General features: G+C 41.4%; 1 protein-coding gene across 1 annotated transcript in view; it reads right to left on the bottom strand.

The window, feature by feature from the left end:
* ttc9 (tetratricopeptide repeat domain 9) overlaps positions 1–21,291 on the bottom strand; it is a 57,638-nt gene that overhangs the window by 6,635 nt on the left and 29,712 nt on the right. The window contains exon 2 of the mRNA XM_062968082.1: positions 8,992–9,174. Within this exon, the coding sequence (XP_062824152.1) occupies positions 8,992–9,174 (183 nt within the window). The remainder of the gene's footprint in view (positions 1–8,991; positions 9,175–21,291) is intronic.

The raw sequence follows: 21,291 nt of genomic DNA, 5'->3' as shown, positions 1-21,291 counted from the left end.
CCTGGAGGGCCACAGGTTTGACACCACTGAATTAGAACAAAGTTGGGACCCACAGAAGACACTGGCAGACATTAGTGCTGATGTCAACATTTCACATCTGGCTGGAAAACATAGATACATGTGCAGATGTCCCTAACAGAACGACTGCCTCACACCACAGTAGATCCATCATTACCCCCAGCCTCTCCCATTTAATGTTGGGCACCTTAGGGACTTTCAGGCTGTAATGCTCAAAGCTTCCTCTTACTTGCCCTTCCATTTCAGGAGCAGAACAGACTGGTGCTTATCAGCTTCCAAGAGGGTAGTACTACAGGGCAAGACTACTTTGCTGTCTGTTCATGAGTCACAGGTTATGCAGGGTAAGGTCTCCTTGTGTGGATGCACAAGAACAGATTTCGCTTCTAGCAAAGTTTATTATATACCACAGCCTCCAGAGATGCAATCTTGAGTTGCTCTCACTTCGTGGTGTATGAATTAAATTTTCTATAATTTTTGTTGACAATCTTAGGATTGAACAGTAAGGCTGAAATGCACCAAACCAGCAAAGAGGCATAAAATAAATCTAATAATCTGGAAAGCAATTAGGAAAACTAGCACATAATTTTAATAGCTCTGTGGCTAATCAGCTCCCTCCACTTTTGCTCTGCTTGCTTTAAGTTTAAGCAAACGAAGCTGGGGTTTGAATCTTTGCTGAAGATTTCTACTATATGACGCTCTCTTTCATATGGCAAGTCAGATATTTTAATAAATAAGTTTACGAGCTTTAACCCCTCATTGGAAACAAGGCAATACATTCATTTTGACCTCTCTGTTTTAGTAAATATACACAAATCATGTATGTAAAATATTCACTGTGAGCATCCTTTGTCATGCAGTTTACACTTTTGAATGTATGTTTAATGAAGATGGTGAGTGAAAATTAGCTAGCAAGGCAAGGGAATTGCACATCCTCCAGCTTGTATCTACCAGATACCTAACATGGAGGGAGAAACTTCAGCATATAATATGCCAATTAGGAGCTATGCTTCCCAACAGCACAGTGAGAAAGGGAGCCAATGACCTACAACACAAATTTATCCGCATGGATAATTTCTCAAATGTGTTATCTTCAAGAGCTGGAGGGCAAAAAAGGATTGGGTCAAGTTTGTGCCACAAGATACTCTCAATGTTTGCTAGCTCAAAATCTCTCAGGCAAGCCTTAATGCAGACTCTGGCTTTATTAGGGAAACTGTAATCACAAAAGAAAAAGATTGAAAGATACAGCCAGGTCGATCTATTCCACCCCCAATCTCATCTCATGCCAAGAATTTCTCACTGAAACATTTTCTGACACCTATTTTTCCAGTATGTTTTTTTCAAATGCTTCCACTAAATGGGATGTCACAATTTCTGTTGCCAATGTGTCCCTTTACTTATCCCTTCTGAACATGTTCATGTTCAACTTGGAAACTATAATGGTTCTATCCATTGTAGTTTCTATCCATCGTTGCTTTCCCATTGCTTCAGCCTCCTCCAAAATGGGGTTTTTTTCCCCCAGCAGGAAACCACTGTTATTTGTATGTACGTTTGACAGCACAAGGGTCTTTATGGATCTCGTATGATTATGATGATGATGATGATCCCCCTTACCCTCTCTAAAAAGAGATCCCAAAAGAAATCCAAAGTGGCTAACAATGCTAAAAACAATACAATATGCAATTTAAAACCTACAGAAACATAAAGCATGAATATATTATTGAATACCAAAGTCCGGATTGTCCATGCCATAAAAATCCTGATTTCTATCTACAGTTGTGAAAGCTGGATAATGAAGAAAGCCAAAAAGGAATGGAATCACCCCATATGAAATGTAAAGAGCCCCCCATTAGTGCAATGGGTTAAACCCTTGTGCCAGCAGGACAGCTGATCAAAACGTCAGCAATTCGAATCTGGGGAGTGGGATGAGCTCCCATCTGTCAGCTCCAGCTCCTCATGCAGGGACATGAGAAAAACCTTCCATAAGATGGTAAGACGTCCGGGCATCCCCTGGGCAATGTCCTAGCAGACGGCCAGTTCTCTCACACTAGAAGCAACTTGCGGATTCTTAAGTTGCCCCTTACATGAAAAAATGAAATGTAGTGCTGGAGGAGAGTTCTACAGATACTATGAACTGCTAAAAAGAGAAATGAGTGGGTCGTAGAGCAAGTCTGAACTATTTCTAGAAGCCTAGATGACTAAACTGAAATTGCTGCACTTTGGACATACCGTGAGAAAGCATGACACAATAAAAAAGATAATAGTGGAAGATGGAAGGCAATAGGGAAAAAGGAACAGCACATTACAGAGGCAAGGAAATCATAGCCTTGAGTTTGCAAGAGCAGGACAAGGTTATTGATAGCAAGGATCCTTGGAGGTCTCTCAGGTCCTTTCTACACTGCTATATAATCCACTTTCTGAATGCAGATTAACTACATTGAACTAGATTATTTGACAGTGTATACTCATATAATCCTATTTAAAGCAGTTGATCTGCATTCTGAAACTAGATTATATGGCAGTGTAGATCGAGCCTTATTCATGAGATCACTATATATCAAAGTTGACTTGATGGAAATTAACAGTGTGGATTGGGAAGCAGAGCAACAGCTAAGTTTAACTGAAAGCAACAATCAGGGAAAGCTTTTGCTATAATCTTTGCAAAAATATTTTTGTTACTCTTAGCCCTTAAGTGACATTTGTGTGTGTCCTCATCCCCACAAAGACTTACATTGAGAGAAAGAGCAAAATTCCAGGGCATTAACCAATTTTCTTACCAGGGCCCAAATCCAATTTTGGAAGCCTTGAGTGTCACCAAGTATGTTTCCAGTTTGGTTTATCATTACAAGTTGACATATTTTTAATGGCCTCCTGTCCTAATCCAAGATGTCTCCTTTAATGAGGGGATCACGCAATTCCTTCAGATTCCTCCCTCCTAGTTCTGTGGTTGAGGTTAGAGGGCAGAGTGATTGAAAGCAATTCGGGCAAGTTAGTTTTCAGCTCTGTAAGCCTTTGGCAGAAAAATAAATAGCTTTAAGAGATTTGGTTCAATAGCAGCAGGCTTTCAGAACAGAAGAGCCTTCTGTGAAGTAAATTCCTGCTGGCCATTTGAGAAATTCTTTTGTTCAGAAAAGTAATTTTCCACAAACTTGCCCTTATGCATCGTTCTTTATTTAAATGGGTACACAAAACTTTGCACGCTCATGATATTTCAAGCATGAAGGCTCACGCAAAGCCAAGAAGCAGAAATACCTCCATTTCACAGACAGAAAAACTGGGGCAAGGAAGGTTAGGCCAGTAATACAATAGCAGGCATTTATATAATACTTGTCAGAGTGCATAGATCATCTCAGTGCAGAACTACAGATTTTCTCTCTCTTTCTAAATTAAGAAAAAGCTACAATAGTCTTTCTTTCTTTTTAATAAACCATATATAATGGCATTCAGAAACAATGGCCTGCAATATTGGCTGCATTTTGCAATTAAACACTAACAATCAATGTTAGAGTTCAAGCATTTAATTCTAGAGCTCAACACTTGAAAATCTTAGTTGTTTTTGGACTATTCCTCCCACAATTCTCCAAGCTGGAGGATTCAAATAGTTACATTCCTTTAAGAAATGAACTTTTCCAAACTCCAGTGGGTACTCAAGCAGGTATCCTGGTTTCGATAGTTACATTTTGCCAGCACTTGAGATATCCACTTGTGTAAATAAAACATCTATGAAATAAATAAATATTGGTTTGGGGTGAATGAATGGGGAAATATTGAGGGAGGGGCATATTTCAGTTTGGAAAGAGAAAAAGGGGAGAGCTGGAAAAGAGCTGTGTGTGCCATTGCAGATATTGTAATCCTCAGAGTAATGCTTTTAAAAAATTCTCCTAAAATCACTAAAAATGTAGTATGCAGATTCCCCAAAATAATGGGAGGTAGCAATATAGATCAAACTTCACCAAGTGCCTATAACGTCAAGAGAACCATAAGTAAAATAGGCAACAACCTAGGTCCCATTGACATTGCCATATAATGCAATTTACTGCATTCATTCATAATGCAGTTTACTGCATTATATGGTCAATGTAGACCACTGGTTCTCAACCTGTGGGTCCCCAGATGTTTGGGCCTTCAACTCCCAGAAATCCTAACAGCTGGTAAACTGACTGGGATTTCTGGGAGTCGTAGGCCAAAACACCTGGGAACCCACAGGTTGAGAACCACTGATGTAGACTCATATAATGCAGTTCAATGCAGTCAAACTGCGTTATATGTCATTATGAGGCCAACTCAAGATCCAGGAGAAAGATGTATGCAGCAGAATCTCACATTCTGCTCTTCTATATTGGGGGTGCTGAACTGCAACCTCCAGACCCTTTAACCATTGATTATGTTGTCCAGGGCTGATGGAAGCTGCACTCCAACAACATCTGGGTTATGGCACCAACTTGAAAACAAAAGTTTTCTGTTTTTCTGCTGGGCTTGGTCTTCTGTTCAGCTTCACCATGGGATGGAATGGCTGGGCAGAGAAAGGGTTGTAAAACACATTGCCAGAGCTATGGAGTCATATTGCCACATTACTCTTCCATGACCACCTCTTTATTTTTTTTCCTGCTGTGCCTCAACCTGTATCTTTCACTTCCACAGAGCTCATGGAGGACAGCTTTAGAAGACACACCTCGCTTTAGCTCAGCTATCTCTAATTTACTCTTTCCCACATCTGATGGACCATAACTCTCTTCATTTTCTAGTAAACTCAACCACGCAGGATCAGGAAATGGGAACTGTTATCCAACACTTATGGAGGATTCCAGGTTGTGAAAGGTTTGCTTAAGTTTATAACATGATGCCCACATGCATGGCCTATTAAGTTCAAACATGGAAAAAAAATTACTTGCATTTAATGTTTTTTAAAAGGTAGGAGCTTGTCCCAATCCCTGGCTTATATGTGCCTGCCAACTTATGAAATATAGCCTTCAATAACTGGTATTAATTGGCATCTCCCATCCCAGTATTAACCAGGGTTGACCCTGCCTAGCATCCAAGATCAGACAGGATGTGGTGCCTTTAGGGTATTTACTGTCACACAGAAAATAGGCAACAGATTTGAAAACAACAAAACTGGTGGACTCTCCCCCACCTCCAGACATCTGGTTGCTTGGTAGCTTAAGACCAACTCTTTCCTTTCCTGCATAAAGCAACACTCAAGTCCATAAGTAAAAAAGGTAAAGGTTTTCCCCTGACATTAAGACTAGTCGTGTCCGACTTTCTAAGCTGAAGAGTCTGTTGTCTGTAGGTCATGTGGCCGGCATGACTGTATGGAGTGCCGTTACCTTCCCTCTGGATTGGGACCTATGGATCTACTAACATTTGCATGTTTTCGAACTGCTAGGTTGGCAGAAGCTGGGGCTAATAGCGAGAGCTCACCCCGCTCCCCGAATTCGAACTGCCAACCTTTTGGTCAGCAAGTTCAGCAAGTTCAGCGGTTTAATCCGCTGCGCCACTGGGGCTCCAAAGTCCGTAAGTACTTTTGCTGAAAAACATGGTTTGGAGACGACGTGTTTATTTTAAGACTATAGCTCACTGTTGATTTTAGAAATGAATAAAAGGGAGCTTGACCCATAAGATAAAAGTCGTAGCTATAATTAGTAGGTAATGGCTGGAAAAGCTGGCCAGTACCTGAACCTAACCTGGACCTCAAGGGGTGAAAAGAGACCATTCTGCACTCCCCTCTAATTAGTTTGTGTTTAGATGAGGCTAGGCATTTTCTCTGGTTCATTGAGATACAAAGCAGGGATGGCAGCCTCCCATCTAGCCTGGCTGACTGAAAGGGTGCATAAACACACTGGCAGAGCGAATACAGAGTATGCAGCTGTTTGAGTCAAATGGAAACTGCTTCAGGCAGCATTCTGCCCAAACATGACAGATGGAAACAGAATGCCTCGTGGGATATTAAGAGGGCAGCATAAGCCTAAATTCATCGCATGTCCTGTGTGAAGGAGAGGGGGGAGGGAAAGAGACAGAAGAGTATGCTTCTTGTGCATGTCTTACTGAAATGGACCTTGACCTCAACTCAACTAGACTACAGTCTTGACCCATACATTCTTATGAACAGATGACTTCCCACTTATTCACCCATTAGATACTTTCCTGTATCAATTATGACAGCCTTGGTAACCTGTTGAGTCATGGGGAGATGGGATGAGGCTGTTAAGAATAATTTAAATTCAGTTCCTCAGTTCAAGAGGTGATTGGCATGGTCTCAAAGGACACAACAAATAGTAATATATGTGTACATCAGCAAAACTAATGGGTGCACAATCCTTGGTGCTGTCTCCTGGGAATGGGGGTGGGAATTTGCACCTTTTTTCTCTTATTTCTTTTTAAATGATTAAAAACCAATTAGAGCCACACTGTCATCTCACATTGCAATACTTCATACAGAGCCAATGCTCCATGTTTGAGAAACGAATAGAAATGCCCCACCAAGATGATTTCTTCTCCCCCCACGCCACATTTAATAGATTTGGTATACAGTACTCAAGAATTGAAGTTTTGTCTCTTTTTGTAGTAATTGGGTAAACCATTACAGCAGCATATTGATACTGCAAACATGTGAGTAGATATGTTTACTACTATATCTGGGAAAAGGGTAATTCCTTGTTTGTAACTTAGAATACCGCATACCTTGGGGTTCTTTGACATGTCTATTTTCACAAGGTCTATATAATTTATGATTTATATCTTATAAAGAGCACAACATTAGACAAATTTCCTTTCATTTTCTATTTCTGTTAAGAATACCTGAAGCAGAGCCATCAATAAAGAAATTATAAAACATTTGCCACTTACCAGAAGAAGGGTTACCGAAACTGGGATAAAACCCGGGAACCAGTTGTAAACGACGTAAACGGATATATAACCAGCTTCTCAGGATCTACATCAGTATTAATTCTGTCTCCTTGGCTTTACTATTGATTCTAAACCTGTGGAGTCCTGAGGAATCCTTCCAGAACTGCAGAGACTCTGAATTGGTTTGTCTTTAAGCCAATCAAATCCTTTTAGGACTGCAGAGACTTATATCATCTTGTTTGATTTATAATACTGAGTTTGATACTTTTGGGTTATATACCATAAGACTGAGCATTGATTCTGTGAATGTAATATGTATATGACGCTCTAATATACGTATTGTGTACTACTTATGTTTGGACCATTATTGTGTTTTGTATAGCTCATTACATCTTTTTGTAGTAAGCCTATACTTTTTTGTGCATTCTCCTATTTCCTCACCCCAGTAGATGTAACAATGGTGGTGGTGATGAGGCAGTCCTTCTGATGGGCTCTTTCACAGCTACACGGATCCCTAAACATTTTAATATAACCAGATTGGTGAGGAACATCAACACTAGTGGGTGGCTCCCATGTCAAAGGGCAGTGAATCCATTCCAGGTTCTGGTTAGTTTTGAGAGTATTATCTTAAATGCTGGACCTGTTCAGGAATAGGATTCTTCAGCTTGGAAAGGTCCTTCAAAACATGGATTAATATTTGAACTGTAATTACTACCCAAATGACATTTAATCATCAGTCACTGCTGACCAATAATAAGGGGGATAGCAAGAAAAAGAGAATTTAATAATATCTTATTCATTCTGTGGGCCTCACTTTCCCAACAGCAAGCCCAAATATCTCCATCTTCCTCCACATTCCCCCTCAAAATAGTGATGGTTCTGGCATAAGCACATGCAAGTAACCCATACACATCTATACTCTCTTTTTGGTTCTGCAGACCTTCATATTCACTTTCTCCATCCACAGAGCTCAAAGACTCCTCACCCTTGCCTGAGCACCACCTTACAGCACCTGTATGGTCAACCTGCACATTGCTGGGAGCAGGCAGGGTTGGAGAAACAACTGACTATGTCCTTGTAGCCAGATGTAAAACACTTACAGCAGCACAGCAACCTCTGGGGAACTGCAGTGGATTACAGCATTGCTGTAATCGTTTCAAGGCTCATTATGGGGATATAGACAGACACAAACATCTGCAATCCTTCCTGTTATCCAAAGGGCATAGAATTGCCATCCAGAACAGAGGGGCTCCATCTAGGTCAGTAGTCCTCAACCTGTGGGTCCCCAGGTGTTTTGGCCTACAACTTCCAGAAATCCCAACCAGTTTACCAGCTGTTAAGATTTCTGGGAGTTGAAGGCCAAAACATCTGGGGACCCACAGGTTGAGAACCACTGATCTAAGTGATGGTGGTGGTACATGGCTCAGACAAATGTAGATCCACATGTAGAACAACTGTCCTATAGTGAGTCACACAGGATTGCAGCCATTACTTCCTTTCGACAGTTTAAGAGACACTGCAAAGAGAAATGGAGTTATCTGGAATAGCCTGGGGTCAGGATTCTGGAGTGGTTGAGGGGGTTGGGGTATTTACAAGTGTTTTTATGCCTTTGATGAGATTTCTGCATGATTTTTGAGGAAAAAAAGATGAGCAATGAGGGATTTAGGGGACTGGCAGGGACTTTAGGGTCACACAAATGGAGCCCAGGGATTGTACTTTGCCAATACCTGATCTCAATGTTAAGCAGAAAGATGAAAAATGCTTCACAGGTTTGTCACTCCAGCTAGCAGTCCCTAGCTAGGTCTACACTGCCCTATATCCCAGGATCTGATCCCAGATTATTCTACTTATCCCAGATTATCTGGCAGTGAAGACTTATACAATCCAGTTCAACGCAGATAATCTGGAATTAGATCCTGGGATACAGGGCAGTGTAGCTCCAACCCTAGATCAAATTCAACAACTCATCCTATCCTTTATTAGTACTCTGTGTGGATGACAAATGTGAGGAGAGTATCAGAAGACCCTCCTGAGATGAAATGAGAACGCATGCATTCTAGAAACATTTTGAGGGAAATGAAGCATTGCTGACGATACAGCTGGACAGGGGCCTCTCCTTCCTACCAGTACCTGTTGGTTGTCGAGACCGTGCTTCATTCAAGTAGTAAAGTGCCTTGTTGTAATCTCCCAGGTGGTAGAAGGCCACACCTGACCGATAGAGTGCCTTGAAGTTTTCTCCTTCCTTCTTCAATACTTTCAGGCAGTATTCTTTGACTCGCTCATAATTCACCAGCTCAGCTTGAAGGAGGCAAGCTACAAAGGAAAACAGCAGTACAAGACCATTTAGAAAAAAAGCACTCTTCTCTTTTTTCACACACACACCCCCCCCCGCCCCCGCCCCAAAGGATGCAAAGCCAGGTGAGGTGACTGTGGCTCAGGAAGCCGGCCGTCATGTAGACTGAGCATCAAATCCAGTTTTTGCAGTCCCTAACCACAGTTGAAAAGATCTATAATTAGACATTTGAATTTAGGTACATTGGTAGGTGTTGTTTTTCTTGTAGAAGAGCCACGAATCCTCTGTGGAATGGCTAACAAAAATCACAAAAGGAGGCAAATGGCTTTGAAGTAACAAAGGAAAAGGGAACACAAACAGAAAGCTGAATTATGACTGGCAGTTCCAAAGAACGTCAAAATAAAGTGAGGCCTTTGAAAACTGAAATAATATGGAGTAGCTGAATAGAAAGGTGGGCATTTTGCTTTATCTTGCTGTTGTGATTCCTCATTTGATGGTAACCTTTTAACATTCTTTGTTTAAAAAATCACCGGCCACATATACCGGTAGTTTTCTTCTTCAGGCTCACACAACTAACTCTACTTTATTCTATTAGGATGTGAATATATTTTCTGCAGTCAATACAGAAAGGAGGAATGCAAACTTGCTACATACTGTTGCTTACTGACAATCAAACTTGTGGATATTTGAACTTGTATCCCCCAAATTACTGTTTGTATTTTCCTTGTATACTAGAATCATAGAATCATGGAGTTGGAAGAGACCTTGTGGGCCATCCAGTCCAACCCCTGCCAAGAAGCAAGAAAATCGCATTCAAATCACATTCAAAGACAGATGACCATCAGTCTCTACTTAAAAGCCTCCAAAGAAGGAGCCTCCACCACAGTCCGGGGGTGAGAGTTTCAGTACTGAACAGCTCTCACAGAAAAGAAGTTCTTCCTGATGTTCAGGTGGAATCTCCTTTCCTGTAGTTGGAAGCTATTGTTCCGCATCCTAGTCTACAGGGCAGCTGAAAACAAGCTTGTTCCCTCCTCCCTATAACTTTCCGTCACATATTTATACATGGCCATCATGTCTCCTCTCAACCTTCTCTTCTTCAGGCTAAACATGCCCCGCTCTTTAAGTCACTCCTCGAAGGGCTTGTTCTCCAGACCCTTGATCATTTTAGTCACCCTCCTCTGGACACATTCTAGCCTGTCGACATCTCCCTTAAATTGCAGTGCCCAGAATTGGACAGCTGAGGTCTGACAAAGGCAGAATAGAGGGGTAGCATGACTTCCCTGGATCTAGACACTAGATTCCTATTTATTCAGACCAAAAATCCCATTGGCTTTTTTAGCTGCCGCATCACATTGTTGTTCATGTTTAATTTGTTGTCCATACTAACAGCCAAGAGCCTACATCATAGACATTGCTAAGAAGAATATAGTTCCAAAGCAAATAAAAATAAAGTGAGGATTTTTTTAAAAAAACAGACCTCCAGCAGAATGAAAAACTACATGGCTTCCTTTCCTTCTATATTATGTGATTGATTTCCAATTGAGAATTTTAAAGGAGAAAACCTGGGTGTATTTGTCCAGGAAAGAAGAATATCTTCACTTTTAGTGCTAAAAACCAATGTCTGGGCTGGACATATGCACAAAGGTAGTCTTGCCCCTTAATTCCACATGTTTATTTCTGCTCCCAAACCTGTTTAATACCTAACACTAGTTGGTGAACCCTGGCATTTTAGTTAAAACAATAAGGTATAAGCTTGAACTCGCTTCTCCTTTAGTTTAAAGCATTTTTCAGGCTGTCTCGTAACACTCTTAATACCTATCTTGCAAATTGTCAGATGAGTGATACTATACTTCTCTGTTGAAATTGAACAGAGCTGAGAATGAATTGCCGAAGGTCATCCACTAAGCTCCCGAGATAGACAAGATTTGTACTGTACTGACACTCCTAGTTTAGTCTCTTAGTCACTAAGCAACTTACTTAAGAACTGCTGAAGTGGAAAATCTGCTATGTACACAGTTTTCTTGGAAAGATTTGTTCAGAAGGGGTTTGCCTTTGCCCTCCTCTAAGGCCAAGAAAGTGCAACTTGCCCAAGGTCGCCCAATGGGTTTCCATGGTCGAGTGGTGATTTGAGTTCTGGTCACCAGAGTCTATGCCAAAATCTCAAAGCACTACACCATGCTGGCCACTATTTCCAATAATATATGGACTGTCTGTATCATTTATTTAGCTATGTAGGTACTTTAGTTACATAGTGAAGTAGTGTCTCCCAGTTGAAAATCTCTCATCCTTCTATGGAGAAGCAGCCACTGCGAAACAACATAATTCTGTTCCCTTGCTGATTGGGAAGCAGCTGACTGATGTTCTCATTCCTTCCCAGGATGGTTTTCAGTACAACACCCATAAGCCAGGTTCACAATTCTCCCTCCCATCAGAGATTGCTTGCAAAAGGCAGGATGGGAGCACCTGTCAACCCCTTAATAGTTTATAGGAGAAGAGATCCTGGGTTTTATCACACAATGGAATCGTTGCATGGTTACAATGGGTTAGTTTTGTGTTTAATCTTTCCTTTTTGTTGCATTGCATTTCCATCATTATTGGGTCTCATCTTTTCATTAGCAGGAGAAACTAATGAATGGCTCCTATATTGCTGCTGTTCCAGTTATTGCTTCTCATTCAATCATTTTATTCCTCAGCAGTCAAGTGCTGTTGGTGGGTATGGTTCTCCTCTCCTCTCATTCCCAATCCCTAAGCAGGGTGAACTCATGTTGTTTTACTCTGTTTCCTGGGGTTTTAAAAGGTTTTTGTTTTGCCATAATTGAGCAATTGTACAGCCATGGGAGGGTTCTGCAATTATGCAATTACAGCTGCACGCACCATTTGTGAAAAGTGTTGAAATCGCACATCCGTGCAATTGCAATAAAAGAAGAAGAAATTAAACAGCATGCATACACAAACATGGATAAGAAGTCAAGGTCAAGCGAGGCAGTACAGAAGACTGATTGTGGGAACGTGCATCACCGAAAAAGCACGTCAGTGCTACTCTATACTTGAACTGTTTCTATACTGTGGTTAAACAACATGACTGGCATGAGACAACAGGGTGGTGTGATAAAGACCCCACAGTGGCAATAGTTGCCTTGTATAAAAGGATTGGAGGACTTTCACTAAGGTATACATTGGGAACAGGGAATGAAATAGGGAATAAATGGGAACATGCACAGTAGAGCCTCGCTTATCCAACCTTGGCTCATTCAATGTTCTGTATTATCCAGTGCAGTCTGCCTTTTAGTAGTCAATGTTTTTGTAGTCAATGTTTTCAATACATTGAGATGTTTTGGTGCTAAATTTGTAAATACAGTGATTACTATGCAACGTTACCATATATTGAACTGCTTTTTCTGTCACTTTGTTGTAAAACATGATGTTTTGGTGCTTAATTTGTAAAATCATAACGTAATTTGAAGTTTAATAGGCCTTTCTTTAATCCCTCATTATCCATCATTTTCGCTTATCCAATCAATGTTCTGCTGGCCCGTTTATATTGGATAAGCGAGACTCTACTGTACCTTCAAGTTGCTTGTTGACTTATAATGACCCCCTGAATTTAATAGGGTGTTCTTAGGCAAGGAATACTTAGAGGTGGTTTTGACAGCTCCTTCCTTTGAAATATAGCCTACAGCATCTGATATGCACTGATGATCTCCCATCTAAATACTAACCAGTAATCCAGGTTCAATGAGCGGAATGAGCGCCCGCTATTAGCCCCAGCTCCTGCCAACCTAGCAGTTCGAAAATATGCAAATGTGAGTAGATCAATAGCTACCACTCCAGTGGGAAGGTAACAGCGCTCCATGCAGTCATGCTGGTCACATGACCTTGGAGGTATCTATGGACAACGCCGGCTCTTCGGCTTAGAAATGGAGATGAGCACCAACCCCCAGAGTCGGTCAGGACTGGACTTAACGTCAGGGGAAAACCTAATATAGAGCAGTCACAAATGTGTAACTGTCATAGTGAATTCTGCTCAAGTGGTCAAATCTACTTGAGTGCAGTATTCACATATCATTAAAAACTAGGACACTTGGACACAATAAGGTCCCTTTCACACAGCTGTATAAAATCCACATTGAACTGGATTATATGGCAGTGTGGACTCAGATAACCCAGTTCAAAGCAGATATAGTTGTATTCTGGGTTATATGGCTGTGTGGTATGTTATCTGGTAGTGATATTCTGGGTAATATGGCTGTGTGGAAGGGGCCTAAGATGTCTCAGTACAGAGCCTCACAACCTCTGAGGATGCCTGCCATAGATGTGGGTGAAACATCAGGAGAGAATGCTTCTGGAACATGGCCATACAGTCCACAAAACTCACAATAACCTTGTGATTCTGGCCATGAAAACCTTTGACAACACAAATTTGAATCTGTATGACTCCAGTCAATCTAAAAATAATTAAGATGAGCTGTACAACCCCCCTATCTAGTCCAAGAGGCTGTGCTTTCCAGTGTATTATTTATTTATTTATTTACAGTATTTGTATTCCGCCCTTCTCACCCCGAAGGGGACTCAGGGCGGATCACATTATATACATATAGGGCAAACATTCAATGCAGAGACAGATGCAAAGGCAATTTAACCTTCTCTTGAGGGGATGTTCGATTCTGGCCACAGGGGAGAGCAGCTGCTTCATCATTCACTGTGACGGCACTTCCTCATTCCAACGTCGTAAATTAGTTAAATTTGCCTCCCCACTTTATAAGTAGTACCTTATTTCCTACTTGACAGATGCAACTATCTTTCGGGTTGCTAGATCAGCAACGAGCAGGGGTTATTTTTAATTTTTAATTGACGGGTGCTCACCCCACCACGGGCTGGCCACGAACTCATGACCTCATGGTCAGAGTGATTCATTGCAGCAGGCTGCTCACCAACGTGCACCACAGCCCGGCCCCAGTATGTACGTCAAAGCCATCTTGGAGCTCATGTGCAGGGCATGGTTGCAACTGCCCCCTCCCACAGTTGTTTCCCTGGCAACTGGCATTCAGCGTAATATTGCCTCTAATCTGGGATTTAATATATAGCCCAAATGAATAGAGGCCATTGACTAAGTTATGACTAAGTCTTATCCAAACCAACTATAAATATTAATCACAACAAATTAAAGCTCTAAAGCTTTCAACTGGATTTAGTCATGACTAACTGGCTCTCACCTACCGGTTCTGCCACTTGGGATCACAGCTGCAATTGTATTTTGTCAGCATCTGTATATTCCATTAAATTGACAATTTAGACATGCCTGAATAAAGCTGCAGGGCATTGCGACTTACCTGCTTCAGATGGTACAATGACTGGAAGGAATTAGATCAAGCATGGGCAAACTTCAGCCCTCCAGGTATTTTGGACTTCAACTCCCACAATTCCTAATAGCTGGTAGGCTGTTAGGAATTGTGGGAGTTCAAAACACCTGGAGGGCTGAAGTTTGCTCGTGCCTGAATTAGATGAAAGGCAGAATCTATTAAGCAGAGATGGTGCCATTTGGGCTCTACTTGGACACTAGGGATTTTAAGAAGCTGCCTTATGCCAAGTCAGTCCACTGGTTCAGCTAAACCAGCCCTGATTACATATGACGGCTCTACAGCATTTCAAGCAGAATTCTTTTCTGATCCTTGTATGTTTGGTTTTCCTCAGTGCTCTCCTATCCACTGACCCTGCTTAAGTTCAGATTTCATACAAGATCTAAAATGTACAGAGCCATCTGTCTTCACCTGGCATGCACAAACTTTAAGCAACATGTCTTGACTTAGCACTGCATGTGTTCACCACTATTTATGTGACATTATGGCTTGAAAACATGGAGATGGCATTTGCTCTCAATGTTTTTATCAGAACCACAACAAGGGAGACAAGGGTTAAATCCCCTCCCCAAAAATACTGCATTTGTTTTATATTTATAAATCCCACACCCAGTAATTGGCATGTGTATTTTTTAAAGGCACGTGCAGTGCAAAGATGCATCAAACCTAATGTTTAGAGCCGTGTGCCAGACTCTGAGCTCTGGTCCCCACTCGTTCAAAATAACAGAACAAGGCAGAGGTGGAGCCAGCAGGGCGACATAGTCCAAGTGAAGACTTGCCAAAAAATTGTTCTGCAAACACCCCTTGTAGCTGCAAATCTCTTTTTTTGCTCGTATTGCGTCCTTCACTTCCAGTTTAGAGCAGCCAGTCATGGAGCTAGTAAGGCGGGAAGTTACTGTCTGGACTAGTTAAATCTCAGAGAAATGAGCTTTATGAAGAGCTGCATGGGGAGTTAGGAGAGGGGGAGGAAGGAGACAGACCTATGAAAACAGAGGAGAACATACACAATGGATTTCAACTTACCAGCAGATACTTTATAGGCACTATTTAAAAAGATCTATAAAAGCATTTTTGATTTTGCCACATTTTTTCCTATTTATCAAATACTGCTTTCCTTGTATAATAGGGATGGAAATGGTTATACAGTATCGAGGTTTTTCCTTTTCCTCCTTTCTTCCATCTCTCTCCTGCATCTCTATACATTTCCTTTGCTGAAAGTGTGAATTGCATGCTAGGGCCCTTGACAGTTTCCTGAGACTGGTGTCCCTTATTTATGTGTTTAGTAACAGGTACCACAGGAGCAGCAACTGCCCTTTGCCCAAGAAATTTGAACAAGTGAGTTTGGAATCAGTCCCTCTACACAGGAATGGGTTCAAAATGGTACATCAAGGTAATGTCAAGAAAAGTATCAATAGAGAAGTCAGGAAAAAGTTCCAGTGAGCAATAATGAGCTCACAGAATCACAGAACTATAGAGCTGGAAGAGACCTCAAAGGCCCTCCAGTCCAACCCCCATCATGCAAGAACACACAGTCTAAGCACTCTGTCCAGCCTCTGTTTTAAAATGCACTTGAAGGTGGTCTATTCCACTGTTGAGCAGCTCTTACAATCAGGAAGTTTTCACAAAGGTTAAATGGACCTCTTATCCTGCAGTTTAATTTTGTTGCTCCATGCCCTAATCTGTGGAGCAGGACAGGAGAATTCTAGTCAGGAAACAATCAGGGCCAGTTAACACCTCCAGACAAAGGATTTCCCCAGGCAGGAAGCAGGCAGGCTTTGAAGTTGCAAAGCTATCAATGCTAATCAAGCTGGCCAATTGCAACATTCACACTTGCCTAACAGACAAGAGTTCTTTTTCCCACCCTGGACTTTCCACAGATATATAAACCCCACTTGCCTAGTTTCCAACAGAACTCACAACCTCTGAGGATGCCTGCCATAGATGCTCCTGAAACATGGTCATATAACCTGGAAAACTCACAGCAACCCAGCTTTTCAAATATTTACACATGAGTATCATGTCCTCTCTTAATCTCTTCTTCTCTAGGCTAAACATACCTAGCTCCTGAAGCAACTCCTCACAGACTTCTGGACCTTTACCATTTTGGTCAGCCTCCTCTAGACATTTTCTAGCTCACAAATTACACCAGTAGTATTGGCTCCATATTTTCTGGCACCAGCTCTGGATTTTCAGACAAGGCTCCCCACCACATTTATATGAAGATACTAAAGTACTGAGTTTAGGATCTTCTGCTTGCAAACCATGTGTTCTACCACTGAGTTATAGTCGTTCCCGTCTAGATCTTTGTATTATTCTGATCACACTATTTAATGCCAGCAACTGTTCAAGGGCACTTTGACACTGCACAATTATCATACTGATTCCACTTTAACTGCCATGGTCAGAGAGCTGTAGTGTCCCAATACATTACAAATCCCAAGGTTCCATAGGATGCAGTCTTGTCAGTCAAAATGGAAATATAGTGCTATAACAGAGTAGAGTAAAAGGGCCAGTGACAGACCCCCCCCCCATCCCTTCACCTGTGAAAATCATGGGAATTTCCGACTTGGATTGCAGGTTAAGATTACAGGTTGCAGGTTCACTCTTTTTGATCCAAAATCACCCGTCCTAAAAGCCACATACTCTTTTGACTGTAAGAGGTCTAACATTTATGTCTTAGAATCACAGAATTGGAAGAGACCTCATGGGCCATCCAGTCCAGCCCCCTGTCAAGAAGCAGGAAAATCGCATTCAAAGCACCCCTGACAGATGGCCATCCAACCTCTGCTTAAAAGCCTCCAAAAAAAAGCATTCACTACATTCTGAGGCAGAGAGTTCCACTACTGAACAGCTCTCACAGTTAGGAAGGTCTTCCTAATGTTCAGGTAGAATCTCCTTTCCTACAGTTTGAAGCCATTGTTCCATGCCCTAGTCTCCAGGGCAGCAGAAAACAAGCTTGCTCCCTCCTCCTCATGACTTCCCCTCACATATTTATACATGGCATTGGCTATCATGTCTCTTCTCAGCCTTCTCTTCTACAGGCTAAACATGCCCAGCTCTTTCAGCCGCTCCTCATAGTGCTTGTCCTCCAGACCCTTGATCATTTTAGTCGCGCTCCTCTGGACACCTTCCAGCTTGTCAACATCTCCTTTCAATTGCGGTGCCCAGAACTGGACACAGTATGAGTCCAGGTGTGGTCTGACCAAGGCAGAATAGAGGGGTATCATGACTTCCCTGGATCTAGACACTAGACTCCTATTTATGCAGGCCAAAATCCCATTGGCTTTCTTAAACAAGCCAGTTTTCTAGGGGCAGGGAGATCTGGCCAAGAACTTGGTGAGATACACTCAGTGAAACAAGACAGTGTTGGGTGTATGTTCCTGTATCCGGACATTAGAATAACAGAGATTAATGTAGCCATATGAAAGAAAGAAGGATTGAATTAATTTATTAATATATGGGCACCATTTTTTGCAAAATTATCAATTGTTCACAGTATTACAGCCTCCCACCATTGCAAGCACAGTTGGTGGGGATGCAAGAATGGCTGTGCCTTGACGCTGGAGCTCCCTTCCTAAGGAGGCCAAAATGCCCCCCTTCCTGCTGTACTTTTGGCTGCAGGGGAAAACTTTTTTATTCAGGCAGGCTTTTAAGACATAAAGGTTTTAAGAAAAAAGGCCAGGAGGTGCTCTTTGGCAGACGTTCAGTGTACAACCTGTGGCCCTCCAGGTGTTTTGGGCTTCAGCTCCCAGAATTCCCAACCATTGGGGCAGCTGGCTACAGTTTCTGGGAGTTGGAGACCCAAACACCTGGAGGGCCACAGATTGTGTAGGTCTGCTGTATGGTGTTAGTGGATTGTTTTTAATAACATTTATTTTAACACGATTGTTTTATACTCTTATGCTTTATTGAATTGTGCTTTTATCTGGATTGTTACGGTATATTTAACTAGTTATATTTAAATATGTTTTTATTTTAATTATGTTTTTGTTTTGATGGATTGTTTTGTATTTGTGTCTCTGGGCATTTCGTCCCATATGTAAGCTGCCCCAAGTCCCTTTGGGGAGTTGATGGCGGGATATAAGAATAAAGTTGTTGTTGTTTGCTGTTGTTGTTGTTGTTGTTATATTATATTTTCACTGAATTGTGCTATTAGTTATAACATGTTTAATTCTACTTTTTTATCTTTTCTGTGTTTTTAATGTCTTTAAAACTATGACTTGCTTTGAGTCATAATCATGAGAAAAAGTGGGAAACAAATAAATATAAATATAATAACAACAACAAAAACATCCTTTTTGTAAGAATTCTTATGTAAACATTACTGAAGAGCTGAAGGGACTTCAGAAACTCTCGAAGACATATCCCATTTCAAAATGCCTGCAAACAAGGATTTTTCTACTGTCTGGCAGATGACATGCTACTTATAGCCGCCTTGATCGTGTTCAGCATTAATTAGATCAGTTTACTCTATGGCTGCTTGGCAGTCTCCCTGTGATGGATGGAGAAATTAAAAAATAAGTGCCACTTTCCAGTTAGCAGCTGATTTATTGAGTTTTCTATCTGCTCATTAAAATTACGTTAGATTTGCTTGCCAGTTGATGCAATGTGCCACTAAGTGCAAGAGAATGCCTACCTTTGCATTACAGTCCAAATCAATCCAAGTTAAACCAGGAAATATTGATCTTCCAAGGTTCTGGGATATACTGGCAGACTGAGCCATTTTGAAGTTATCATCATCATCATCATCATCATCATCATCATCATCATCATCATCATCATCCCTTTTCCTCCCCTTTTCCTTCTTCTCTCTGGTACCATCACCACCAGCAGCAGCATTTATATACCCCTATTACGGTGCTGTATATTAGCACCCCAACTGTTTTGATCAGCTTAATTGGTAAAACATTGATCCTCCAAAGTTCTGGGATATACTGGTAAATAGCCATTTTGAAGTTGCCACCATCACTATCACCATCATCATTGTCAACATCCTCCTCCTTCCTTTCTCTACCACAACCACCACCAGCAGAACTTGGAATGAGGGAGAAAGAGAGGACACCTTAGTAAGTATGTACATGGCAAAAGGAAATCTGGCTTTAGGAAGCAATGAAGAGGAATAGCCCTGGCAACTACCCTTAATTTTGAATTCCTCCTGCTTCTGGGGAATTCTAGGCAGAAAAATGGTTTTCTTCTGAAAGTAAACTATTGCTATGCAAAAGCCAGGTCAGCCTCCCTACCCCGCCCCTAACTGGCACAGTATGAAAAGAACCACAACTGTGTGATCTTTACTAATTCCCTTTCATGTGAGGCAGAAGAAACCAACTTTGTTCCTAATGTCTCTAGCACAGTAACAGCAGCATAAGGAAAGTGGAAAGCTAATGGTGTTGTCAGTGTTGTTGCAGTGATCTCTAGTGACTCAGTCCCCATGAGCAGGTAGGTATTGTTTGGGGGAAATTGAACTGACTGTTTCTAGTGCTGGGTCCCAAGATAGCGTTTGGGTAGGTGACCTCACCATGGGTACCAGGCTGAGTTTAATGACTTGACATTGGCTGAGCATGTCTGCACTGAGCTAGTTCAAAAACAAAATGTGTCTTTCATCTTTCACAAAGTTCTATTGGTCGGTTCTAATGCCAAAAATAAACTTCCATTGAAGTGTGAAGTATATTCGGTTTTCCAATTTCCATTTCAGTGTCACTCATTTCATTCTAGATATTAAAATCAAACAGCATGGAGATTTACTTTAAGGTGATATTTAAGCATGATAAGAATAATAAATACTGTGGAAATTTTAAGCACACTGTTTTGGGTTTTAGAATAAGTCGTAAGTGGGGAAGAAAGATACCTCCACACCCAGGGGTATTTATCCTAAGTCTAGACCTGGCTTGGCCTGGGAGACACAATAAGAATTCAATGAGAGAAAGAGCAGTGAAAGTGCAGCCTTTCCGATGCAAATTCATCAGCTCTAGCCAGAGTAGCCAGTGGTGAAAAATGATGGAAGACGCATTGATTGGATGAGATAGTGTATCAATCACCTAGCTCCCCAGTAAAAAGAAAATATGAGACTTTTCACACTATGAAATGTTCTGGCAACATACTATGGAGAAGAACTGGAGCTCCTTGGCTGAGAATTCAAAATATCCCTCCCTAACTGCTGATCTGAAGGGGTGAGCACCCATCTGTCAGCGCCAGCTTCCCATGCGGGAACATGAGAAGCCTCCCACAGGATGGTAACACATCCGGGTGTCCCCTGGGCAACGTCTTTGTAGATGGCCGATTCTCTAACACCAGAAGAGATTTTCAATATATCATCAATTCGCCTTTGACATGATAAAAAAGAGTAGTTAAACTGGGATTATAGTAGTGTAACAAAAGAGCTCGTGACCTCACATTTGTTTATAGACTTTTTGAGTTGGAAGCCACCATTGAATGATTTAGTTTCAATTGTCATCTAGACTGATACAGGCAGCACTGAAGTTTCTATTTCATTTTTTTTCTCTTTTGTGACATGTTGCCTGGTGTTTTGGTTAAGCTTTTTGTTTAATAGAAATATTGGTCCAATTTAACAAATGGAACAAAGAGAGGCGCTGTTGAGAAATTAAGGTGATTTTTACTACGATCTCCATAAAAGGTCAGGCCTGTCAATTCAGGATTACAGATAGGGGAAGATGTTTTGGACATATGAAAAATGTGGGACTAAACAAAACTTCAGTGGTAAAAAGGAAAAGCGGTCCGGCAACACCTTTAAGACTAATCTATTATTTTAAGCCTTCATGGAAT

Source organism: Anolis carolinensis, chromosome 1 (genome assembly GCF_035594765.1).
Source record: "Anolis carolinensis isolate JA03-04 chromosome 1, rAnoCar3.1.pri, whole genome shotgun sequence".
In the NCBI taxonomy this organism is placed as follows: domain Eukaryota; kingdom Metazoa; phylum Chordata; class Lepidosauria; order Squamata; family Dactyloidae; genus Anolis; species Anolis carolinensis.
Note: the sequence above shows the minus strand (reverse complement) of the source record. Positions and strands in the feature narration are given on the sequence as shown.